The sequence below is a fragment of the Sander lucioperca genome, chromosome 18 (genome assembly GCF_008315115.2).
Source record: "Sander lucioperca isolate FBNREF2018 chromosome 18, SLUC_FBN_1.2, whole genome shotgun sequence".
Taxonomy (NCBI): Eukaryota; Metazoa; Chordata; class Actinopteri; order Perciformes; family Percidae; genus Sander; species Sander lucioperca.
Window position 1 is genome coordinate 30,224,774 of NC_050190.1, and position 27,074 is coordinate 30,251,847.

At 41.8% G+C, this 27,074-nt stretch overlaps 1 protein-coding gene across 2 annotated transcripts; it reads right to left on the reverse strand.

Annotated features, from left to right (window-relative positions):
* Positions 1–1,877: 1,877 nt before the first annotated feature.
* LOC116065790 (coiled-coil domain-containing protein 85C-A-like) lies at positions 1,878–27,074 on the reverse strand. Of its 2 annotated transcripts, XM_035994904.1 has the most exons (6): positions 25,963–27,071; positions 7,209–7,288; positions 6,787–6,879; positions 4,602–4,694; positions 2,930–3,028; positions 1,878–2,069 (listed from the first exon to the last, which is right to left on the reverse strand). In XM_035994904.1, exons 1-6 carry the CDS (start codon positions 26,627–26,629, stop codon positions 1,980–1,982), a joined length of 1,122 nt encoding a protein of 373 aa, XP_035850797.1. In that variant the 5' UTR covers positions 26,630–27,071; the 3' UTR covers positions 1,878–1,979. The 2 variants fall into 2 exon arrangements, with proteins under 2 accessions (XP_035850797.1, XP_035850798.1); XM_035994905.1 differs by lacking the exon at positions 6,787–6,879 and having other exon boundaries at positions 25,963–27,074.

The following is a 27,074-nucleotide window of genomic DNA, read 5'->3' on the forward strand; positions in this document are numbered from 1 at the left end:
CACTGCAGGGCTAAAGGACAATGAATAATGAGCCAAGTTTATAAAATGAATTAGATTAGACAAACACTCAATATTTTACAGATTCCCTGCAGGAAAAACAAAAACAGAAGCAAGGGTATGTATTGAAAAGCCAATACCCAGAAATCATAACGGGAATGATCAACGATGATATCCTTATCAACTTATATAATTCAAGCGTAAGATTAACACTGCAGTAGACTAGCTTACAATCTAAGCTAGACAAAATGATCTGCTAGGGCTTATATACTGTTTTTATAAAAGGAACACTGACATTTTCAGAAATCCAGTTTACTCTCTTACTCACAGTCAAATAATCTCTGTGGCTCTAGTACAACAACATCTGGGTTGTATTTAGCCTAGCTTAGCACCAAGATAGAAGGAAAATGTTGCCCTTGTTCCATCAAAAGGGGTCATATTTACCTTTCAACAGAAAATGGCATGATAATGCCATTTCAGGAGTACTTAGGGGTGAAGCTACTTGTGAACTGCAGCTAATAACAGTTGGGTGGCTTCATCAGACCGTGACCTCCAGCATGCACTGGGGCAGTTTGCAGCCCAGTGTGAATCGGTCGGGATGAGAGTCAGTACCTCTAAAGCGTGATTTATGTTTCTGCGTTAAATCTACGCTGTGGCTACGTACGTAGGTACGTGGAGATACCGACTCTACGCCGTGGCTTGGTAGCGTTGCATTTCCCCCTACTCATTTCCTGGTTCTCCTTCTCCACTCCCCGTGCACACACACATGCCAGCCCTGCTATTCTCTTATAGAGATCGACGCACACACCAACGCACAAGTATAAACTTCAGGCCACTTACGTAGGCTACTGCAAAAGCTCTGCGTAGAGTCTCCGCAGAACAATAAATCACGCTTAAGTCTGAGGCCATGGTTCTTTGCCGGAAAACGGTGGATTGCTCCATCTGGGTTGGGAGTGAGTTATAGCCCCAAGCGAAGGAGTTAAAGTATCTTTGGGTCTTTTTCGCAATTGAGGGTGAAATGTAGGGTGAAATGTACAGGTGGTGTAGTACGGCATCAGTAGCGATGCAGACGTTGTAGCGGACCGTACCAGAGCCAAAACTCTTGAACTACCAGTCCATCTACGTTCCGACCCTCACCTGTGGTCATGAGCTGTGGGTGATTGAAATAATTCAGTTTTTACTTCATAGGGTGGCTGGGCTCAGCCCGAGATATACAGTATAGGGTGAGGAGCTCAGACATCCAGAGGGAGCTGAGAGTAGAGCCGCTGATCCATTTGTGTTGAAAGGGGCCAGTTATGGCGGTTTGGGCATTTGATCAGGATGCCTTCTGTTTGCCTCCGGTTAGAGGATTTCCTGGCACATCCAATTGGTAGAAGGCCCCGGGGTAGATCCAGAACACGCTGGAGAGATTATATACGTATCTCGTCTTGCCTGGATACGCCTCAGTGTTCCCCCGAGAAGAGCTGGAAAATGTTGCTGGGAAGAGGGATGTCTGAAATACTTTGCCTAGCCTCCTGCCTCCTGCCTCCGTGACCCGGCTCCGGAGAAGCGGATTGATAGATGGATGGATATAATAAGGCTTTAAGTGAGAGTTTCTGGCTGTATTTGCTTGATTGGTTGGTGTCTCAGACTGTCACACTGAGCCATGTGGTTGCCGCTTGCGTTAAGAGTTACAACCAGGCTTAGGCCACATTTCTCACATTTACATTTTCTGCTTCCATGATGGCGAAGGACTCTATGCAGCGGAAAGCTGCATAGAGTCTATGACTGCGACCCAGATTACGAGATTGGCTATTTTGTGTCTATGTGCTACAAATGGATGGCCAGTCTTCCGGCATTGGCATTTCAGTATTTATGTCCTGGTTAACTAAGCTGGATATCCGTTTTGACTCAGTTTCAAACACGCTGCTGAAAAGTTTCCAGTTCAAGCTAGTAATGTAGGATTGTTGGAACCATTTGTGGCTTCACTTGGTGTCTGACAACTATAAAGGCCCTTTAAACTGGTTGCCTAAAAGCTGCTGTTGGATTGAAGGCTTGGATCCTGCAGCATCACCCAGCTTTCTCCAAACCACCTGAGAGGGAGAAACAACAGTGTCAGACAATAACATCAGAAAGTGTGAGTCAGTAATTTGTATCTCTCCTGTTCCACATGTATACATATGATTTTATTTTACTATGTTTGCGTATATAGGATATATCTACTTATGATATGGATTTATTTTACTGAGCATCTTTGGCAAAAATGAAGAGAAAAAAAAATCCTTTGGGATGACTTACATTTTATTACAAATCTATAAAGACTGTCCTGTGTGGGCAAGCTTTGTTCAAATCCAGATAACTTAATTTTAAATTCTGGTTTGGATTCCAACTTTTCTAAAAAATAACAAATATGTCAGACTGAAATTTTAGGATAGTGATGCATCTATAAAAAATCAATTTCTTTAGTTGTGCAGCCATTAAAAAAAAAAAAAAAAAAATGGAGTCTTGGGTTTTAATATTTCACTCATCACATTCCTGCAATGAAGTACACATTTAACTTAAAATTGAATTAATCTTATCTACTGTTTGATAGTGTTATTGCACAATAGTGTATATAACTAGGTTAAGTGGCTCAAAGCCTTCATTACAGTTTGTGTTAGAGAGTATGCAAGTAAAATAACTGTCAACCCTACACCCTGCATTTCATGTAGGCTGTTTGGATCATTGTCTCACTCCTGACAAACTACAAATTTGACTTGGAAGTGGACCAAAACCTGCATTTCTAGAAATCGGAGACTGTAAAATATTTATCAATCCATGTTTGACATTGACATGTGTGTGGTAGTGACATTTATAGACTGACTGACTGAGGACCTGTAAGATTGTGTGTAGGTGCATTCTGTCAGTTTTTTTGCTTTTTATTGAAAAGAAGAAAGCCCAGATTGGAACCTACGTTACACATCTCTCTGACAATGGCCTTCTCTTTATCATTAAGATCGTCGTCATATTCCTGTGAGCACTGCCTGTCCAGCTTCTCATGGACGTCCAGCACCTACACACACACACACACACACACACACACACACACACACACACACACACACACACACAAACAAAATAGCATCATGTCCATTTCCTTTAAATATTAACTTGTTCTCCCACAAAGGACTCCTGCGAGGACTCCTTTCTATGAAAAAGGGTGCCGCTGAAAATGTCGTTTGAAACAAGGAGCTTCCACCTTGTTGTGTTGTACTCTCCTAACCATTCAAGCAGTTGATGTCTTTTTATCAAAACCATACTTCAGTAGGATGTACATATGTTTAGTAGATGTAGCATAGGTGTACCTCAACAAAAGCATCTGGCACTTTGTGGATAGTAGAAAACGCAGGAAGTGATGCTTCTTTTATTTATATTTCGCCTAAAGGCCAATTTATGGTCCTGCGTTAAATCGACGCCGTGGGTACATACGTACAGTAGGAACGTGGAGATAACGACCCTACGCCGTAGCCTGACGTGCACCTCTCAAAATGTAACTGCACGTCGCGGCGACGCAGACCACAACAATTGTGATTCGTCCGCTCGGCCGTGGCTTGGCAGTGTCGCATTTCCCCCGACTCATTTCCTGGTTCTCCTTCTCCATTAACAACATGAAATCAAGGAGAGGGTTAACTTTTCCTGCTACGGATTCCCCACCGTGGTCAGAAAGCACAGGGGAGACACTTTGTTTCTCTCAATATGCCTCCAGAGTCGGTACTCGATCCGAAGATAATCGCCGTCACTCTCTCACTCGCTCTGCCACACACTCCCCCAGGCACACATAAATGCCTGCCCTGCTATTCTCTTAAAGGGAACGACGCAGACACCAACGCACAAGTATAAACTTCAGGCCACTTACGTAGGCTACGGGGAAAGCTCTGCGTGGAGCCTCCACACAACCATAAATCCGGCTTAACTATATACCTGGTTTTAATTTGCCTAAGTTACCTGGTAACTAGTAGCCTGGATGCCAGCCAAACTTAGCCCCGCCCACAACATTTGAGGTCGGGAAGTTCGGTCTGGACTTGATCCGTTGTTGAGCAACTATGCTCGAACCAGAGCTGTTCGGGCCAATCAAATTGTCAGGGCGGGCTTTATACGATGATGGACAGATGATCAACAGTAACGTAACCAACCACGTCACCAAAGAGTGCTTGGGTTGTATATGTTCTAATCCTAAACGGAGAACTTCGTATGTGCACTCACCTTTTACTATTTCTCTCAAAAATGATGATCGTGTTGGTAATCGTATCCTTAAATTCTTTTTACAACACCGGCAAAGATCGTTTACACTCATCTTCTTCTTCTACTTCTTCCAGCGTGCGTGCAGTTGAGTACTGTTGACAACTATGCGTCGCTCAACAGACGTCATATACTCCGTTGCTCTGATTGGTTGTAGGTCTATCCAATTGAGTGCAGAGGCATTTTCTTTCCTGGTTCGGTTGAAACACGGCCCATAATCACAGCCCAATGGAGCAGTATCAGACTCACATTCTGACTGGAATCTGAGTATGACCACGTCAGGCTAGGTAACTAGCAGACATCTACACAGCCTCAAACTGCTCAAAACAGGCTGGTCTGTGACCTACCTTCATTGCGTGGACTATAGCTTCTGGTTTCAGCCGGGGGGGGAGGTAGAGCTCTGTGGAGAAGGGCTCACTGCTGGAGGTTTGAGCATCGCCCTGGGGAGACAGATGACATCCTCTGATCACAAACATTATAAATGACCAAGTAGACCAGCAGGAATGAATGGAACATAGAAACACACTGTAGCAGCAACCAGCAGTACAGAAATGAAAAAAGAGAGAAAGATTACTCAATAGAAGACAGCAAGAGGAACAACAGGAGAGGCTATGAGAGGAGGCAGCAGCACTACTGAGGCAGGTAGGTATGTATTGCCATGGCGACAGTCGGCGCAGTAGACCTGCTGTGTTTGCAGGAAAGCAGAAGTGGATCAATCTGCCAGTCGGATAGACTTATCAATAGGTGAGATAGGATGTCCTGCATCTGCTGCGCTGTAGTGTGGATTAAGCGACTTTCCATATTGGAATCATGTCAGTGTAGCTGGCAGCAATGATACTGTAACTTGGATAACGACACAAACGTGTGCTTTTGATGACACTTCTCAGCCAGTGTTTTTTTTTTAATCATTTATCCTCATTTCAAATTGATTCTGGTGCAACCAAATGATCTCGAAACAAGTCGATTCCGTCCCACACTCTTAAAAAAGCAACCACGCTGTATACATAGTAAACTGGTGATCCTAACTAAAGAGTTGAACTGTCATATGTGACAGAAATCATCTGATTAGATGTCCTGCCTGTGTAAGCCACTGTGAGGAACCATACAGGGGTTTGTCACTGATTCACTGCTACTGAAGCAAGGTGAACAATCTGACTTTGTTTAAAAGATGGCTCATAAAAAAAGTCTGCACCATTTAAAGGAATAGCTCAACATTTTGGGAAGCATGCTTATTCCCCTTTCTTGACGGGAGTAACATGTCCAGTGAAACGGGGAAAAAAGCTAGCCTGGCACCTATCAACACTTCTTAAAGTCACTCATTAACACTTTATGGGCCCTATTTTAACGATCTAAGCGCACTGCGAGAATCGCCTGGCGCAGGTGCGTTTAGGGCTTGTCCAAATCCACTTTTGCTAGTCTGAAAAGCGGAAAAAAGGCTCTGTGCGCCAGGTGCATGGTTGAAAAGGGTTGTACTTAGTGTTTTCATTAATTCATAGGTGTGTTTTGGGCGTAACATGCAATAAACCAATCAGAGTGTCAGCTCCCATTCCCTTTAAAAACCAGGCGCATTTGTACCTTGGCGCATTGCTATTATGATGGCGGATTTGCAACATAATAATTTGTGTGCTGCTGCGCTTCCCTGTGTGTGTGTAACAAGCATAGTGTGCATAAGCCTAGGCGCATTGTACTAATGTGCTGTTAAAATAACAATGAAATGCTACGTTATTGACTTTAGACCAGGTTTTTGTTGGTCAATGGTGCGATCACTTCCCACTGCCTCAAGATAGCAATACGCCCAGAATGCACCTGAACACACCTCCCTGTAATACCAGCACACCCATGGGCGCACAGATGGGCGCAGGTGCATTTGTTATTTAAACTACGTGGGCACTGGACGGGAAATTGACAACTGTGTCTGCCTTAAACGAGCAAAGACACTTGTGTCGGGCTTTGCGCTGCGCTGTGCAAGATAGGGCCCTATATCTTGTTTGTTTAATCTGTACAAAAACTGAAGTAAAACAACAGGTGTAGTTTTTACGGGAAGCTACTGTATGTGCGGTACTATTACCTGGTCAGCCGCAGTGACCGAGGTTGCCAAGCAACAGCGAAGTGTTAATCAGTGAGCTTTAGAGATGCTGGTTACTGTTTTGGTTTGTTATCTTTAGACAGGTTGGCTGCTTCTCCCTGTTTCCAGCCTTTATGCTAAGCTAGGCTAATTGTCTGCTGGGTGTAGCTGCTAGCTAGGACAGAAATGAGAGTGGTGTAGATCTTGTCGTCTAACTCGAGAAGAAAGCAAATAAGTGTATTTCACAAACATATACAGAAAAAACAACAACATATATTTACATTTTGAAGTGAATAGGGTTTACAAGTCCACTGTCAAACAAAGTGAAATATATTGATTTGACAGATGTGGTTATTTGAGGTTATTAGCACAAATCGAGTTGAATGGAAGATAGAGGGAGTGCAGAAATGTGGGGTAGTGACAAGCAACAGATATACACAATGTTGTCAATGTAAAAGAATACATACGTTGTTCATGTTGTCCTGGAATTGTGAGAGCTGGGTTTCCGAATGATAAAAAGACAAACCCTTCCTCAGTGTCTCTACTTCCCCTCCGTTCGTCTAGGAGGGAGAGGGGGAGGGAGGGAGAGAGGGGGGGAGGGAGGGAGGGAGAGAGAGAATTAATCATTTAATCAGATCAGGTATACTTGTTTGTTTGGTTACACTTAACTGGGAAACCATAAGTGTGGACATTAATTTCACCTGCATTTTATGTATGAAAGGTGCTATACAAATGAAGTTGTTATTATTATTATTATTATTATTATTATTATTATTATTATCATCATTAACATGTTTCAATGTGTACTACAGAGGTCTGCATCCAGAGTCAGTGAAAGCCACTGATGTGTGAAGTGATATGAGCATCCATTGATAGAGGCAGTAGTTACCTGAGACAGCAGCTGGTTGTTTTCATCTTCCAGCATTTTCATCTTGTTCTCCAGCTGTCTGACATAGTTGGCTAATTCATCTGAATGAGAAAAGAAAGTGTATAAATGTCACATCTTAACAAACAACTTCAATGACCATTTTAAATTTTTACAGTCACGCTCAATCCACAGAGAAATGCACACAGCTTGTTTTCAGAAACTGTTCCTTTAAACGAGCTGTCAGGATTTTTGTACGGTTGTGATGTCACAACTATGCTATATATAGGTAGAAAGTGCTGCTACAGTGAGCAGGCTTTTTTCGAGGGGAGACAGGCGTTAAAACAGAGCGTTTCAGACAGAGGGTGAATGCAGGTATTCAGACAGACAGTATTAGAAAAATAATGTGTTTTTTGAACATTAAAGCATGTAAACACATTCTAATAAAAACAAAATACAAGTATAAACCTGAACATAAGCATAACATGGGACCTTTAATAAAGTATCTCAAAGAATATAAAATTGTTATAGTGCATACATTTAAAGCTATAAGGTGTAGTTTCTGTCGCCCCCATGAGGAATTCGAAGTAATGACAACAAAACTGTCGGGGCGTCCACATTAGAGTGCGGATCGGGCCGCATTTTCCTGTCCGAGCCCGGCCCGCGTCCGACAGAGCATTAACCGAACCCGGCCCGAGCCCATCAGGCATTAAGATATTTATGTCCGAGCCCGACACAGTTAGAATCTCGTTTTTTTCTCATACTAATGACACATGTACGTTTGTTTGTGTGGAAAGCCCGCTTTTATTAAGCAACTGTAGCAAGGCATTTGGAAATGTCAACAGATGAGCGCATCAGCGCACACGGGGCAACAAGCGCACGTTAACACAGGCGCGCAACTACATAATAAGCTGTTTTTAAATTTAAAATGTTCAATGCCTTATCGCGCTGATGTGATCGAACCCGACCCGAACCTGAACATCATTTCTAAATATCCATCCGAACCCGGGCTCGGTTTGGGTATCCATCCTCTAGTCCACATGATACAGCCTTACGTGATCGTGCACGCGCCCCTACCCATCCTCCATGCAGTTGCTAGTAGCCAAGGAGGACACGGAGGATTAAAAAAACATGATGGACTCAGAAGAGGTAATTATCTTCACTCAAGCTTCTGCGCGGGAAAGTCACCGGACGCAACAATCTTCCGATGTTTAGCAGCCCGCTTGAGCTTATCCCCACATACTGCTCAGAATTCCTTTGATTTTTCCAACTAAATTCTGGTTAAGCCGCTTAATCCTAAAATTGCCCTATTGTAGTCTTTGATTCCCAAACCGATATATGAATGTACTAGCTGCTTTCAGAACAGTATTAAACAACAAAGGGATTTTTGGCACATATTTGAGTGTGTGACTGGACATAGAGTTTACAGGCTGGGTGTGGTTAAATATGAGGAAATAAGCACACTTGCAAGAATAACTGCTACAGTAAGTATTCACATTCACACATCTAATACTTGAAATCTGATCTCATGGAAAGTTTGTAGTTATTTACACAACACGGCTAAAGGTTTACAGCCACAAAGCCACCAATGTCAGCGTGCTAACATGCCGATGTTTAGAAGGTATCAGCATGTTAACACCCAGCTGTCAAATTCACGTGATGCTTCAGAGGAAAGGACATCTGATCCCTCTAAAAACACATTTCATCATTTCCTCTAACCCATGATTTCCTTGCGTCTCTCCCATGCTTCCTCAGTGGGACAGACTAAGACACAAGGAAAGGAAAGCAAGAGAAGGAAAAGTGGATGCAATTTAAGGACCGGAGACGTACCCTTAGTGTTCTGTTGTTGTTCTCTTGTTTTGGTGTAAGATTGTCGGCTCTTTTGTCTGGCTCCCAGTGTTATTTTTCCTAGAGTGTAGTTTCCTCCATTTGTCTTTCTATTGTTTCTAGATTTCCTTTTGTTGCCTGCCTGTTTTACGATTCAGCTTTTTGATATTAAAGCTCACTTCTATTCTCTCAACCTGCCTACTGGTCTCCTGCATTTGGGTCCAAACCTGCTTAACCCTTGTGTTGACTTGGGGTCACATTGGCCCGTTTTAAATTTTTGTTTTATATCAGAAAATATTGGACGTAGAAATAAGCGCTGAAAATGTGTAGAAGAAAAATTTAAAACGTTGGAAAAAGCAAAAACAAATTGTGAAAAAAGGCGTCACAAATGTCAGAAAAAAAAAGTGTTTTTTTCAAGGTTGAAGGGAAGACAACACAAGGGTTAAAGGAGTCCCCTTTAGGACAGCAGCAGCAGCAGCAGCATTAGGGGACGCTCACACAGTTTAAGACTGGGAGAGCTAAACTATTCCCCCACATGAACAGAGCGGCAACAATGACATAGAAGCGTATGTCACGTTATACACGACAAGGTGGATCTGGGGAGGAGATGGGTTGCATAGATGCAAGCAGTTAGGAACAAACTACTTTAAGTAGGGCGCCCTGCCATTTAGCAGCGAGGGGAGTTGACCAGCTGATGCAGATCAGCTGATGCAGCTCAGCTGATGCGACCGTGTTTTTGGCCAATAGCGGTTAGCAGCGTCTTGACTACTTGGCCTGCCAGAACTGACGCTGGACGCTCAATTTTTGACCACAAAGAGTGTCAACCTACTGGTGGGGCAAGAGGAAAACTCAGGGCATCACCGCTTTCATTAAATATTCATTCTCTGGAGACCATGAAAATCTGTGCAAAATCACAAAGAAAAGAACAATTCATGACATAGTGTAGTGCATTGTACATACTACATGTGTATATGTGTCTACACTGGAATCAATCACATGTACAAATACCACACACAAGATTACACTCATCTGATGTACCAATGTAGGGCAATTCTCCTGAACACCACAAACAACCATTCAGTCCTGTTTCCTCCATTTGAAAAGTATCTCGAAAAGTAGGTCTATTTGCTGACCTTGCCTTCCTCTTCTCATATTTAGATAACTGTGACCCATTCTTTCCTTTTCCTACCACCTGTGGTTTGTTAGGACTTTGCTGTTAGCTGTTAAAGCAGCTCATGCTCTGGCTCACAGCCATGTATCAGAGTCAGTGAGCCTCGGGTCCTCAGACAGTAAAGTCCAGGAATGATTTCAATTACACTGATAAAAAATATACACACACACACACACGCTTGACTTATAGCTCATTTCAATGACGTATAGCTGAGCTGCAGTAGGTTAGTGGAGCTGCTAAATCAAACGGAGAACACATTGTTCCATACCTATCCCCACTCTCCCTCTCGGTCTCTCAGTAAGTCATTTAATCCTTCGACGTGTTATTCAACCAGCATGAGAACATCAAACTAGAAAACGGAGTGATGAATGAGGAGATAAAGTGTGACTGATCTCCAGGTCATTCAACCACTTAAAATCTTGTAATACACATCCGGACTGTAGTGCTTCTCAACTTGTGAACCAGACAACTAGATTAATTATACTAACACTAATTCATGTGTGCAATGCTTGCTCTTCCGGGGGGGGGGGGGTTGTTGGGTCTCTGTAAATTATAAAGTGTGGTCTAGACCTACTATCTGTACAGTGTCTAAAATCGACTTTTGCTAGTTTGACGGCGGAAAAAAGGGTCCGTGCGCCGAGCGCATGGTTCCAAAGGGTTGACTTAGTGTCTTCATTAATCATAGGTGTGTTTTGGGTGTAACATGCAATAAACCAATCAGAGAGTCATCCCCCATTCCCTTTAAAAGCCAGGCACGTTTGTACCTTGGCGCATTGCTATTATGATGGAGAATTTGCACCGTAATATTTTCATTTGTAATCTTTTGCATGTTTGTGTGCTGCTGCGCTTCCCTGTGTGTGTGTGTGTGTAACAAGCATAATGTGCACGCGCTGTGCACGAGCCTAGGTGCATTTTACTAATTTGCTGTTAAAATAACAATTAAATGCTGCGCTATTGACTTTAGACCAGGTTTTTGTTGGTCAATGGAGCGATCACTTCCCGCTGCCTCAAGATAGCAATACGCCAAGAATGCACCTGAACACACCTCCCTGTAAGACCAGCACACCCATGGGCGCACAGATGGGCGCAGGTGCATTTGTTATTTAAACTACGTGGGCGTTGGACGGGAAATTGACAGTGATTTGTGTCTGTAAATGTGTAGCTATTCAGTGTGGCAGTGATTTGTATCTGTGCTTTAATTCATCACTCGTACAGTACATTATCATTTGTACATCAACGTAGCATTTTTCAATAGAATGTTTGTGGTCAGTGGTCAAAGTTGCCATAAACATGTAAGGTGTGTTGATTGATTTACGATGTCAACTCAAGCACTAAGTAACATGAAAGAAAACATTCAACCTTATAAATTGCCAGTAGCTGCAAACGATAGCCTTTTAACAGCACAGTAAATTCCAGTATTTTTCTCACTCTATAGCTAACTGTTCACTAGTAAAGATGAAAAGGCAGAAAAACAGCCTTTCCGTTTATAGTTATAGTTGACTAATGTCTGTATGTAAACCTGCCACCGTAGAAACAGTGGTTCGAAACGAGCCACAGCTCACGTAATAGGTACTTAAACAAAAAGCACTACACCCATGATCAGTAGAATACAGAGAAAAGTGGTGAACCTCTAGTACCATCCAGAAGACGGAGCTTGAGATATGATATTGGCCAGGTACAGCAAGCAGGATAACAATTTTTCCTTAATCTTAGTGTAAAAAAGTGGTGTTTCCCTAGGAGATTTAACAGAAGGTAAGACAATGGCATCTGCCAGACCATGGCAAACGCCTGATGCTATCTTTTCAGGCTTTTTGCTATGGACGGTCCCACTACTTGTTAACTCAACATGTAGAAGAACTCTGTAGAAGGTTAGCCATAGAGCGTACGTCACCATGTAGTTGTCTTGAACCGTGCCCGAGCACCATTGTCCCCCCTCCCCAATCCCCGCTGACCTGCACTCACACTGTAATACAACAATGAGGGCCAGAGCACGCTAACATCGTTACATTGCGGGATTCGCAGACTACAATTCCTGTTCATCTATAAGGTAATAACCAGACCGTTTAGAGATAAAACTGATGAGTACCGTGCCCGAGTCCAACCGAACCGTGCCTTGGCCCAACTATTTCAAGCAGGCCCAGTTTAGTGTACCAGGCACAGCACGGTGCGATCACACATAGTCAAACGAACCGTACTTTAGGGTCAAAAGCGATCTGGCATGTTTTAACTAGGCGTGAGTATGCCCTAAAGCTCAAAGTTGACACACTGATCTCAGTTTGTGACACACCGTCAGTTTAACCAGCCATATGGTAATGGGCAGGGTGATGCAGTCAAAGTCACTGGTACGGACAGTGCTGACCTCAGGGCAAATCTCATACACACACACTCAATAGGGGACAATGCTGACGGAAAAAAAGTAAAGGACAGAAGACATCCTTGAATTACAGTCAGTCAGCACACATCCAGTACACCCCTATGACTCTTCCTGTCTGTGTCCTTCCGTCAAATGGCTTATGGCTTTTTAAGGCATCATTTAATCTTTTAGACTTAATTAACATGGATAAAGAATTATCATTTTTCAGCAAAAACCTGCTAAACATCCACATTAACAGCTGCTCACTACAACCACAGTCTTGTATTGGTGCTTAAGGACACCTTGAAACTAGTTGTTGAGGGATGGGAGCATTATGGGAGGGGGGATGCAGCTGAACTTCGCTTCCCTTCCCTGCCACGTATTTTCCCAGCTGGTCCTGGGACTCAAGCCAAAAACCCTTTGGTACAGTCCAGTATTTAACCTCTTCATGACCAGGATTTCTCTCTGTCTGTTACTAACTTAGATTTTTCTTCAGCTGAAAAAATGTGATACCAATCCAGCAGATAAGATAGGTGCATCCCCGGTCATAAGTGTACCAGACATTTGTTTGTGAAAATAAAAGCATGTTTTTAAACTGGTTCTAGAAGTAAAGTCAATGAAGAAGTATTTTACTGTAAGCTAAAACTATGAACAAGCTAGTGGTGTGAGAAGAAAAGTCAGGGGGTCACCAAAGTCAGTATGATTCATTGTATCGGGACTATGAATGTCTGTACCAAATGTCATGGCAATCCATCCAATAGTTGTAGAGATATTGGAGTCTGGAACAAACATTCTAGAGCTAGATATGTTATATAAGGCCCCAAAGAGCAGCAGACAATGTAACCTGACACAAACTAACCTGACTAGTCTGCTCTTTGCATTTCATCCTAACTCCATAATAATATGTCTCATAAAAAGCAGAAGGATAAAAGGCCAGGTCAGGTAAAAACTGTGTCAATAGCAGTTAGTGTATCTATGCAAAGCGTGAGCACAGGGCATGTCTATAGCATGTCTGTAAAACTAAGTCAGTCAACACCTAACAGACCCACAGGCCAGTCACCAGTACTGTATGTACAGCGTTGAAGCATTTCATTATTTGGAGGAGCTTGCTGTTTAACCAGTTGAGACATTTCAGGGCATGACCATGATCTCAAACAGAAATCAATCACTTTCTTTGTCACCCTCTTAGCTTCTCTCAGTTGATTCTGGATGATGGATGACAGAGTTTGGCATGAAGCCCAGTTAACGTCACCAAAAATATGGTTGTAGTAGAGCACCAACTAATGCTTCTGCTCTGGAGCTGGTTTTAATTGATGTCAGTGAAACTACTTCTTAAGAATGAATGCCTTAGGTTGGAAACATGTGCCATAAGGTTTGTCTGTTTATGCATTCATACCCAGTTCTACAGACATTTCCTCTAGCAAGTCTCAGAAGTTGTTTGTGTGGGGATAGTGAAATATGTTAGCCTGACAAGCCAGACCCACATCAAGATGTTGGGTCTGGGAACTCACCATTGACAGGGCTCAATCCGAGGGGCGGGATAAACGGTTGTCTTTCAAATTCCCTCTACTAGCGCTACAACCAGGCAGAGCAATGAAGAAGGTAGCAGAGCTAGTTGATTAAACTTTTGCCGTATCCGGTCGGCAAAACTCCGAACACATCTTCCTTTTTTAAGAATGACTTCAGTGCCGTTCTTTGTTCTTAGGGCTGTCAAATGATTAAATTTTCGCGATTAATGGCATGTTTTATCACGTGATTAAAATTCTGTTATTTTGAATTTCAGAACTGTTTTTAAGTACATATTAACAATGGAAAGCAATTCTTACCAGTGTATCTTGATTGGGAATCAAATGAATGCAAAGAAAATGACTTTATGAACTTGATTTTAAGATTTGGATTTGTTTATTATATATTTAAGCTAGTCACACATTTGAATCTAGAGTCAATATTAGGGTTGGGTATTGTTTGGTTTGGATACCGGTGCTAAAGTGGTACTTTTAAAATGGTACCGCTGCCTTAACGGTGCCTGAACCGATAAACCTAAAAAAGAAGGGTACTAAGGCCATATCGTCAAAATTAAATGATTTAATAATAATGTAATCATTATAACAATAACTTATTTCACTAGTAAATAGCTGTTGAATGACAAAACAACCACCAGATGGGAAAAGGGCATTTAACAACAATTTTGAATGCACCACGAGGCTGTAAACTACTAGTTTCATTGAACGCACCATCTGTGTTTTTCCGACAACAGCAGCTGCAGATTGTTACATCCTGGTGTTGAATCCTCTACAGTGAAATACAGACAAACTTTACACCGTTTAGCGTTAGCTGTCAGCATTGTAAACGTGTTTAATCCAGCTACTAGCTAGCGGTAGGCTAACATTAGCTGCTGTCGAGTATAGTGTTAACTAGCGTCATGTGCAGCAATGTTTCTCTTTCCTATATTGTCTGTTTCAGAGCATCCGAGAGAAGCGCAGACATATCAGTGGCACCAGAATGAGGCATCGGAATCCGCGTTGCTATTCCTGCAGCGGTAGGATGTGTTACGAGGAAGTACGGCAAAATAGTAGCCTGTTAGGCACGACGCAAAGCTGAGTGAAGTGAAAATAAATTAATAAATGGCGGCATGCGATTAATACGATTAAAGAAAAATTAACGCGTTATGCTCGAACCTTAATCGTATCGCGATTACCACGTTAATGCTGACAGCCCTAATGAAAATTAAACCGCAACCTTTTCCAATCCACTACTCGGGATGTTCTATACAGTCTTGAGTTCTCTGGTGTGCCCTCTAGTGGAATGCTACAGTAACATAAGTTGTACATAGGCAAGTTTGTTTAATACTACTTTAAGCAATAGTGCGTAGTTTCTGCCGTCCCCATGATGAATTTTAAGTAATGACAACAAAACTGTCCACATGATACAAGCCTTTTGTGACTGTGCACCACCCCCTCCCCCCCCCCCCAATCACTGAAAATCTCACTGCACGCAATTGGATAACAGTAAGATCAATCACAACAATACACAGGGTGACGTATCCAGAGCCCCATACGCTTAGCTACCAGCGGAGCTAACTGGTAGATTAAACTCTTGCTGTATCCATTCGGCAAAACAGCAAAAACATCCCGCCTATATCAGATACACCGATGTGATTGGTGCAGCTCGGCTGAAAGGGCATAGTTAATGAGCCTCATTACTGAATGCCAGAGTGACTTGCTGAGCAAATTCAAATTGTGCTCTCGAGAGGACTCTTCCAGGGTAGTAATGTCCTGTTCTTTTTTCTTTATTCCTTTGTTTGTGAATACTGTTCTTGTGCCAACATTATGACAATATGAATGTATTTGACAAGTGAATGATCATTTGAAAAACTCTTAATAAAAAAAAAAAAAAAAAACATAAGCAAGTATGTGAACAATGCCTTGCGAAGCAGCCAGCAATCTACGAGAATGCGTGGTTAAAAAACAAATATAATTCTTGCCATGACAGCATATGTGGCATGGGTGCTATGGAGGTGTTGACGCTGCAAAAGCAAAAAGGAAGTGATGCAGGGTGGATGTTGGCTGAAGGGAGAGACTGAGCACACAGGCCAACTTTTATATTATGGAGGGCCCAGGAAAATTTGATCAGCTGACCACCCTTCCATGTCAATTTCCTGCTGAAGTTGGCCAGGACAGCCTCCAGGAGAGCAGCGTTACAACACTAACTCCAAAAACAGTCTGACATTAGTGGTTTTACAACAATTTTATTTGCTCTATTTTTCCATCTTGGTGCTTATTACCCCAAATATGCATGTGTAAATGATATCAGCTATGGCTGTCATGAAATAAAAAAGTGAGTCTGGACTACAGCTGAAAGAACATCTCTAAACCGTCAATGAGATATGGCCACCATAAAATCCCAGGGAAGATTCAGGCAGATGACCTTTAACCCTGACTTGTCTCGGAGCCAGAGCCCTCTCATCACATTGTTGTTGTTGTTGTTGTTGTTGTGTCCAGCACACAAACATAATGATGTGACTGGATGAGAGAGACAGAGATTTGTGGGGGTCGGTGTGAGGCTCCCACTCTGCACAGTGAGTCTTTGAAGACCCTGCACCCCATTGTTCGGAAGACAATACTGCCGGACAGATGGCCAGGGCACGGAAAGCCCCACACACTCACACACACACTCACACACTCTTGCCCTGTCTGGGATGAGTCCAATCACATGGCTTTAGTTTTAAAAGTTTTTGAAGCCTATTGTTCTGTCTCACGCACATCACATTTTGCAGCTTTCTGAAGTGAGAAAAGAGAGATTGCATTACTGATGAATGAAGAGGCCAACAACTGGTTGAAAACAACCAACTTTTGCTCTTTAGAAGTCATGTTGCTACCCCAAACCCATAATCCCTTTAATTTAATGCATACAGTACATTCATCAATAGATACACAAATAAACACATAACACCACGACACTGTTGTCATTGTCACATAAAACCATCGGAGGAAGCAGAGAGAGAAATCGTATCACATCCACAGCCAGTGGAAAACACTAACTGTAGAGCCACTTGATTTCACTAAAAGTTTGGGAAAGTCCCGAAAGAGTTTTTTTTTTTTTTTTGGTACACACAATAAGATAATATATTGCGTAGACAAGATTAAAAAATCTCTTACTCACTGTATATGTGTGTGTGTGTGTGTGTGTGTGTGTGTGTGTGTGTGTGTGTGTGTGGGAGTTGGAATCAGAAGAATGGTTTTCTCCATTAGAGTCCATTATGGGTAATGTATTGCAATCCCTAATATCCACTTTGGATGTTATGTATATTCATTAGACTTCACTAAAACAGTCTGCCAACATATTGCTTACATAAATGGCCACACACTCCTTTGCTTTCCTTTTCCATGTACAAATGGTTAGTTTAAACCTTTTCATAGCGCCACACACACAAAGACCTTTTCATGCTGCCTCATTATCCTAACACAGCCTCTCTCTACATCACACACACACACATACACTCAAATATATGCCTTGCACAGATACAGTTAAGACCTGTCTTTCTAAACATGGGAGAAGAAGTGAAGGGTCATTCAACCTTTCATTCAGCTCAACTAGAAAACCCGGATGTTAACAAATGACCTACCATGTTCATATAAACAAATCTGATCTGGGTATAATAGATATGTAGGGACCACGGCTTTGATTGGCTAAAGGCAAAACCTATTCAATCACAGTGAATAAAAACATGTGGAACAGTTTTCATTTGCACTTAAAATGCATTCATGGCTCACAGGAAAAAAATAGCTAAGTTGGTTGTATGTAACTTGAGTCATTAAGATGCAGCCTTTTTCCCTTTTCCCAGTCCTCCTACATGGCTTTAAGCCTCATCTCCACCACCCAACAGCAGAAGTTACGAGCCCCCAGAGGACCATTGAGAAGCTGTCAGTAAGCTATTCCCAATTACAGGACCCTTAAAGAGTTCAAACCTGCAACTGGTGGAAAGATAATATTTGCTTTTATGAGCTACAGGAGTGTGAAAAGAAATGGAACTTCAGACAAGTTACTGGGGGAAAAAAGCATTCAAAAACTTGATTACACTAAGGTTTTTAAGAGGTTATGACAAATTCTAATGATGCTTTTTTAAGGGGTAAGCACAATTTTAGCAAAAGGAGTAAATTAAAAACAACTTCCAATAATTGGTTGGTTCCAAATCTGGTGGAATGAATGGAGACGCCGATGTTGACGCTGAAAGAATGCATCTGCTTCCAGGTTGTTCCAGAGTATTAAGGGGAGTATTGACCTGTGCCACTGTTTCATGTTACTTACCCCCCCCCCCAAAAAATGCATGACTAAATAAACAACGACATGCTAGATTGCCATGCTGGTGGGGGGTTCATCTGACCTGGTTGGTTCCTTGAAAATACCGCTGTGCTCTGCATCTTACTGTCCTGCAAGATTCTTCAAGGTACTGTTTACAGATGTACCTGATCTGCTTGAAATCTGCAGGCATCCGAGTACAACCTAACACTGGGAAACCGCTGCTGTCCAGATTTTTCACTCAGGGGCTTCGTCTTTTCAAAATATGTGGGGAGGTAAATGGGAAATTTGAGAAATCTGATCTTTTTATGTACAGTTATCAGAATACAAATATGAAAGCAAATTATTTTGAATTACGGGTGTGGGGCGGTAATATTCAGAGGAAAAAAACTCAAAGGTTTCCAATCTATTTGCACAGAGTTATTACTTCTACCATTATCTTCACATAATGCAGTGGCAACAATGTTAGGGACATTTATGAAGTAGCAACTGAAACGTTTTCTACTGAAATGGGCGCTTTCCTTTTAAAAGCTGATGAATGTGAGATTCCTCCTAGATTTTAACCACACCCGTTCAAATCAGGGTCTCTGATCTTTCTCAATGATTGGAGACTTGTCTGTAAGATTCATGTTCCAAATGTTAACGTTCACCGAGGCCGAGGGTCAGCCGTTAGGTGGGAAGGGTGCGGAACGATGGTTGTACCCTGGCTGGGCCAAGTATTTAGTGAACAGTACAAATTGACAACAATGAAACCAAATTATGGATTACACCCTACGGGTTATGGTGGGCATTGTTGTACCTCAGCATAGTTAACATAAGGTGTCATGTTGCTGATATTGTTCCCTTTAATAAAATGTAACTTAGTAATGTCACTCAGAGTACATTTTAATTGACCTACTTTTTTTTTTTTTAAGTAACTTTGTACACAAGTCTTCTAACTTGAGTACAATATTCTAGTACTCTTTCCACTTAAAACTACAGCATGTCATTTTTTACAGTTTAGTATGTATTGAACACATGAGATATTATGTGTTTATTGATGAGCTTTAGGCATATTTTGTTCCCTTAGGACAGAGCCAGACTCTGTATACTATACCAAGCTAAGCTAACCGTTTCTTGGCTCCATAATCCTGTTTTCAGCATTGGATATATATTTGGATTGCACCTCATTTGCACCTCACGGTTACTAGTATTTCATATTTTTCACCTACCGCTATGTTGTCTTAGTATTTTGTATATTTGCACTTTTACAACTTTGTATTGCAACTGCTGAACAGCAATGTCCCTTGGGATATTTCAAGTTGTATCCCATCTTATCTACTCATATTAAGCGCACAGACACGAGAGTGGCATCCACCTTGTCATCTAACTAAGTAAGCATATTTCCCAAAATGTTGAATTATTCTTCTGAAGTAGTACCCACATTATGTATTATGTAATCTGTGATTGATCCCTTACACTTTCCAAACTGTAACAGTATAACACAGATATTCTGTATGTGCTTGTTCATACCCTTCATTATATGCTGCCTATGCCAAGTAAAATATTTAAACTCTAGGGCACCATGTAATTTAGTGCAGCACCATTACATCTATTGGAAAAACCCTAAATGTCATTTTATACAAATTTTCCCCCAAATCCAGCCTGACCTGAGTTTGGTAACTTTGGAAAGTATAGGATGCACACTAGAATTTGAGATACAGTTCTTGTGTGATATTTGATGATATATTGCACTACAACTGGTTAAAGAAAACAAAGTACATGTTAAGGTACAAATATGCAACCGCCAAGTCTCTACAGGCGTTGAAACCAGGCCTGAATGTGCCCCTGGTGATAGTGGGAGAGAGAAACTGGTGCTGGAGGACTATCTGATCTGGATGCTCTGGCTCTTATCACAGGGGGCAATCTGAGTCTTATCTCCATGGTGACTGTGCTCAACTCTGCACATTAGGGGCCCTAATGAAAACGATCTAAGCGCACGGCGTGAAGAGCCTGGCGCAGGTGCGTTTAGGGCGTGTACGAATCCGCTTTTGCTAGTTTAACGGCGGAAAAAAGGGTCTGTGCGCCGGGCGCATGGTTCAAAAGGGTTGTACTTAGAGTCTTCATTAATTCATAGGTGTGTTTTGGGCGTAACATGCAATAAACCAATGAGAGTGTCATCTCCCATTCCCTTTAAAAGCCAGACGTGTTTGGACCTTGGCACATTACTATTATGATGGAGGATTTGCTAAGCAGGAAGGAGAGATTTTCAGAAAACACTGTAAAAACACACTGTTACAAGTAAAAGTCCTGCATTAAAGATGTTACTTAAGTCAAAGTATGTAAGTATCATCAGGAAAATGTACTTAAAGTATTAAAAGTTAAAGTACTCAATGCTGAAAAATCCTCCTATTTACAAACTGGAAACGATGAAAACAGTCCTGTCAATCAACTGAGTGTTTAATGGTCTAATCATTTCAGCTGGACTTGTAGGCCGTTATATTGTTGGGTAGTTTAATTTATAATGAAACATCTTATTTTATAAACTAAAGTACCAGTCAAAAGTTTGGATACACTTTTTCATTCAAGTGAATCAGAAAGTGTGTCCAAACCTTTGACTGGTACTGTATTTAATCTTAAACCGTAAAGTATGGCATGAAAAGAAAAGACTCAAGTAAAGTACAAGTACTTGAGTAAATGTACTGAGTTACATTCCACCACTGAGTACTAGTTACCAGTTATTACAGAGTGCAGTACGGGAGAGACATACATACCGTATAGACACATCAAAGAGAGCCACAGCTGTTGGAACAATCTCTGCAATGCTCAGGTCAGACACTGTGACAGATTTAAAAGGCTTTCAGTTTTACGACTTTGTCCCAGAATGTTGACTTTCTCATTAGGATTGATCACTTTAGGGTTAGAGTGATTTATAGCACTAAGTGGTCAAAGTGACCTCAGACAGGGTGCACTCATTTTTGCCAATAAAGCCAAGAGTCTGTTTTAACTTTGGACTGTATTTTACGCATTGAGAAGTTTGGTATATTTTGTTATGTGACAAAAAAAGGCTACAACTTGTTCATATTTCTCAAACTAAGATCAGTGATCTTCAACAGGGGGTCCGCGACCCCTAGGGGGACCTCAGAGTCATTGCAGGGGGGCCGCTAAATTATTTTTTTTAAACCTTTTTGAAAGTTCTTACCCCCTTGAAATTAAAATAGGCTGAAAATATACATTAACATGAATTCAATATACTGGAAAAGATCAATCGGCCTATTCGTAAAAAAAAACAGCAACAAACTCAACAACATTGATAATACGCTAACTGGCCTATAGGTAAGGTAGCCTCTATGGTAGCCATCAGTTAAGCTAATGGATTCAATGTGCCTTCCACATGAATGTTTGACATTAAAACATGATGATATATGAATATGTATATAGTAGCTTAGTATCGTAGGGCACCATAAAAGGTTACACTACATGTTATGTTAGGCCTAGTTTAATATGCAACGCAATATAATATATGTAGTAGGGGGTCCCTGCTCGTCTCTCTTTCAGGTTAGGGGTCCTCGGCCTTAAAAACACTGAAGACCCCTGGTCTAGATGAAAAGTCAGAGGATCACCAAAGTTATTACAATTCATCCTGAGGGGAACATTCATGACAATCCATCTAATAGCTGTTGAGATAGTCTCGCTTTGCCAGACCTTCCTCAACGGTGCTGCGGAGGAGGGTCTGGCTAGTCCACACAACAATCTGGGATGTTCTGGTTTATTGGCATTTCTTAAACTTTTATGATTTTAAAAATGTCAGTGATACAAAAATGGTCATTCCCTCCAATATTGTGAATCATATCGCAATCGCAACATCAGTCAAAATAATCACAGTTAGACGTTTTCCTCATATCGTGCAGTCCTAAAAATAATAAAAACATAAAGTGAGATCTGCTGGAATGTGCCAGAGACAAGCCTTAGCATGCAGCCGACTGGCACCTCAGCTGTCAGCCGCCAGCTGTGCTTTGAACTAGATGACTTGCTGACGCAGCTTACAGTACTGTCCTGCTGCTACCGAGGTGCTAAATCCTCATTACACCTGACTTCATCCGTAATGAGCTGAATAATTAGGGCCCTGGCCATCTGTACCGGGACGAGCCGGGCCAGACACTGTCACTCAGTTTGAGTGGGAGCAAACAACAAGGTGACTAGAAGACTCCACCTCAGGCATGGACGAAGCAACTCTAAATCATGGTCACGACAGAGGTTTGAAGTGGAATTAACCAGTTTGGTTTTTTTGTTCTGCATCCAGGCTGTAACTTTAGTAACAACTTTATGTTTAGTTTATGTTCTTGAACCTCAAAAATCATAGCTTGACAACATTATTTTGACTCAAGGTCCACTTACTGTGTATCTATGTGTGATGCTTTATAAATAAAACTGCCATACAAGCTTTTTTTCAGGACATTGAGTAAGTTATGTCAGTGATTCCCAACCAGGGGTACTTGTACCCCAGGGGGTACTTCTGCCATTGCCAGGGGGTACGTGGAAAGATTGCAGAGTTGCTCAATTGGGAAAAAATAGAAAATAGGATTTAATAAAATAATATATCCACATATTAACATATAGTCAACTGTAAAACCTGAACACTATAGTTACATAAGAGTGAAAACAAGTTAGCAGGCGAGCACATAAGTTTAAAAGGTTAGCTAAAAGTAATAAATAAATAAATGGTAGATATAAATAGCTAAAAGTAATGACTAAACAATTCAAATGATTAACTAAAAGTAATGGATAAATGGTTGAAACATTCAACTCAGGACTCTATGACGTCAGGAACACTCTCGTCATAGATTTATCCATTTATTGCAACAAATGGAAATATAGTTATGCTTGGCGCTGATGGCTCCGCTCTTGATAATGCTCCCTGGACCAGCCAAGCAGCATGCTAAGCTGAGACAGGGAGCACCATGCAGAACCCCTGAACAGAACATGAAGCAGGTCATTTAAAAAAACCTATAGCCTGTAGTGCGATTTGCAAAAATCCACCGCTCCCTGTTGAGATCCTCCAATGAGGATCGGGGGGGTGTCTAACTGCGTGTCAATCACTGCTCATGCACACGCATTCATTCTCCCTTGTGGGGGGAGGGGCTGAGGAGACAGTTTTGGGCCTTAGCAGAAAGGGGGGGGGGGGGGGCTGAGAAGATGTCGATGTTCAAGTTTTTTGGCTAAGTCCTGGATCTTCACAATCCTACCTACAGCACCTTTAACCCTTATGTTGTCTTCCTGTTGACCATGCAACTGTTTGTTTCTCTGGGTAAAAAAAAATTTAAATTTAAACTTTTTTTTCAAAGTTTTGGTCGCGTTTTTCGCCACTTTTGTCGCTTTTGCCGATGTTTTTGTCAATTTCTTCATTTTTGTCACATTTCCCAACGTTTTTGATGATTTTTTTCTGTGATTTTTTAAAAACAGTTTTGTTGGGTTTTTTTTCGATGTTTTTGAAGCTTTTTCCAACATTTTTGTCACTTTTTTCAACGTTCTTTAAAAAAAAATTCAAATGCTATGAATTGAACACCAAACACCCAAATTCAATGAAAGTAGTGAACTGATCATTTATTTGACTTGTGAAGAGTAATTGTTGTATAGAACCATCCATGTTATTTTTTTGACAATTTGGTTGAAAGAAAAGAAATTTCTGATATAGAAACATTTTGAAAATGGGTCAAATATGACCCGAGGACAACAGGAGGGTTAAAAAGCCTTGATGTGAGAATGGCTGTGATTGGTGTGTGTCTGATAGGATAATGATAATTCAATCAGCGGGCGTATGACTTCTGTGTCCTGCATGAACTAACGCTAAGCTTAATTTGTACGATCGCTGACCAAACCAACCCAAACATTGACAGTTCAGTTGTATGAAAAATGTATAACAATATCCACTTTTATATATATTGAATAGTGTTATAATATTGGGAATTGATTAAGGAGTACTTGAATTCATCTGGCGGGGCTGGGGATACCTCAGACCAAAAAGTTGGGAACTACTGGGTTATGTGATGATAAGGGAGGCGTCTCCATAACAACTCTATCCACTGATGAAGACTTTGAGACATGGTTGAAAGCTCTGGGAAAAAAAACCATTAAAACAGACCTTGATTTAAGATCATTTTGTCAAAGTGTATATTTTTTTGCTTTTGAAGGTCTATAATAAACAAATATTGCTTGGGAGGGAAGAATGAGACGTCTCATGCTGTCTGGTTTTATCTCATACTGTATGCATATACGCTTTCTAGTTGACATTTGGGATGATTGCTCCTGTTGTATATAACTTTGCACATTCTGCTGTAGTTGGTGGGAAATGGTGGAGTCATTCATACATTCATATTGTAACATTAAGCACAGTTGTACTCTTAGAAAATATAAACCCAGAATCATTTTACTGTGGCTCTTAAAATGTGGGAAAAAATTCACACAAAATCTGTTTATAGATGTTCTTCCTTGTAATCAGAGACATTCCATCATAACCAAAATATAGTTTGAAATGTTGGTGATATTTAGACTTCCCAGCATATATGCATGACTCCCTAAACAACATAATTCACCCTTGCTAAAGTAAAGCTATAGATAATTCTTTAGTTTCTGAGAAAAATGCAAATGAGTATTGCCATGACATGAATTAGTTATCTTTGTATTCAAATATATTCTCATATCTCAAAGAAGGATGAAGACTGGCATGTAGTTTGGCAGTGGTTTCAATGGCTTAACCAATATGACAACTGTTTGACATACAGTAACTTACTTTCTACTTACTTTCCACGTTCTCTTTAAAGGTCCCATATCATGCTCATTTTCAGGTTCATATTTGTATTTTGGGTTTTTACTAGAACATGTTCACATGCTTTAATGTTCAAAAACCACATTATTTTCTCATACTGTCTGTCTGATACCTGTATCATAACAGCTACAAATGTCAACAGATCTATATAGGCTAAATGACAACTGAGCAAACTTCATCTGTTGATGAAGACTTTGTCATTAGAATTCTGGAAAAAGCTAGTGAGTGGACCTGGGCTGTTTAGTCAAACCTCGATAAAATAAAACTGACTTGACTATTTGTGAGGTCAAGAATTGACTCGCTTAATGACAATCAGAATCAGCTTTAATGGCCAAGTAGTGTACTGTATCAACACATACAAAGAATTTGACTTTGGGTTGTTGTTGCTCTCCCTGTACATACACTGAAACAGACCTACTGTTGAGTTTTGCATTATAATCATTTCAATGAGATGTATCAGTGGAAAACACTTTCATATATGTACAGCAAGATCAGAAACGTTGTGTCTTTATTGGTTTCCTGTGTGTGTGTGTGTGTGTGTGTGTGTGTGTGTGTGTGTGTGTGTGTGTGTGTGTGTGTGTGTGTGTGTGTGTGTGTGTGTGTGTGTGTTGCAGCTTGCAGCCTATACTCGATGCCAAAAGTAGGCTAAAGCTGTTTTTAAAAGTTGAGAATTCCTAATCTCAAACTTCCACCTCAACAACTTTTATTCCCCCCATATTGACAGCTAAACTGGTGTTTGCTGTTGTAGGCTATCACTCACAAATTAATGTTGCAGTTCCCCCTCTGAGCTGCATCAGCAACACTAAACCTGAGAATCACTTACCACTGAGCCCATCTCCACTCTGGAAGTCCACAGACCTCCTCAGAGATGCTATCTTTCCCTCAGATGCTTTGTGTAAGTGGTTGTGGTTGTGGTTGTGGTGGTCGGGACTGCCGGCGCTCCCAGTGCTGGATGTGCTGCTCCCATCCCCGACGTCCCGAACTGGCACAGGGCAGTTCAGGTTGCTCAGGCTGGACTGGCTGTCGATGGAGCTCCGGGAGCCGGCTCCGCTCCTGTCCTCATCCAGCATGAGGACCATTTCCTTCAGCTCCATGTTCTCCGTCCGCAGCGCCTCCTGACTGCTCTCCAGCTCGGTCAGCCTCTGCTGGTACAGAGCGACATCTTTCACCAGGACGCTGGCCGTGTGGCGGCCGAACCGCTGCCACTCCCGGGACACCTTCCTCCCCTTCTGCCGGTCATCGTCCAGGAAGCAGCACAGCTCCCGGAGCTCTTGGTTATCGTCCTGCAGTCTCTGGTTGACATCCTTCAGGCTCCGGATCTCGCGGAGGTGGACCTGCAGGCTCCGGTTCACGTCCTTCATCATGTTCCCGTGCTCCAGCATCAGGTCCATGTTGCGGCTCTCCAGCCGCCTCAGCCTCTGAATCAGATCCTCCTTCCCCAGCATCAGCAGGTCCTCGTCGGACAGCTGGCTCGCATCCGCCCTGTCCATGTCCTCTTAATTGTTGTCCTAATAAACAGAGATTCTTCTAACCGGTCTAGGACGGCAAAGTTGTTATGAAAACCAGATCCATGACCGATTAGGCTACACACCGGGATACATAGAGGCAGATCCGCTGGCCCAAATCAGGCTGCGCTGCCTTTAATTCACCCGCAGCGAATTATAGCACGCAAATATCCGTTTGTGCCACTTTCTGTGACATTAGCGTTGGAAGTTGATGCCGGAGACGCGATGAGACGCTGTCTGGAGACTGGAGCCGGTCGGCATGGGAGGAGACATCTACAGTGAGAACCACAGTGTCCTCTACAGGCATCAGATAGACCTGCAGTGACTCCTCAAACACTGGCTGAGTTCCAAATCACATTGTTTTCTTTTGACCTTTAGTAGGCCTATGTAGTTACTGCAGCTGCCCTTACAAAGTAGGTATATGTAGGCT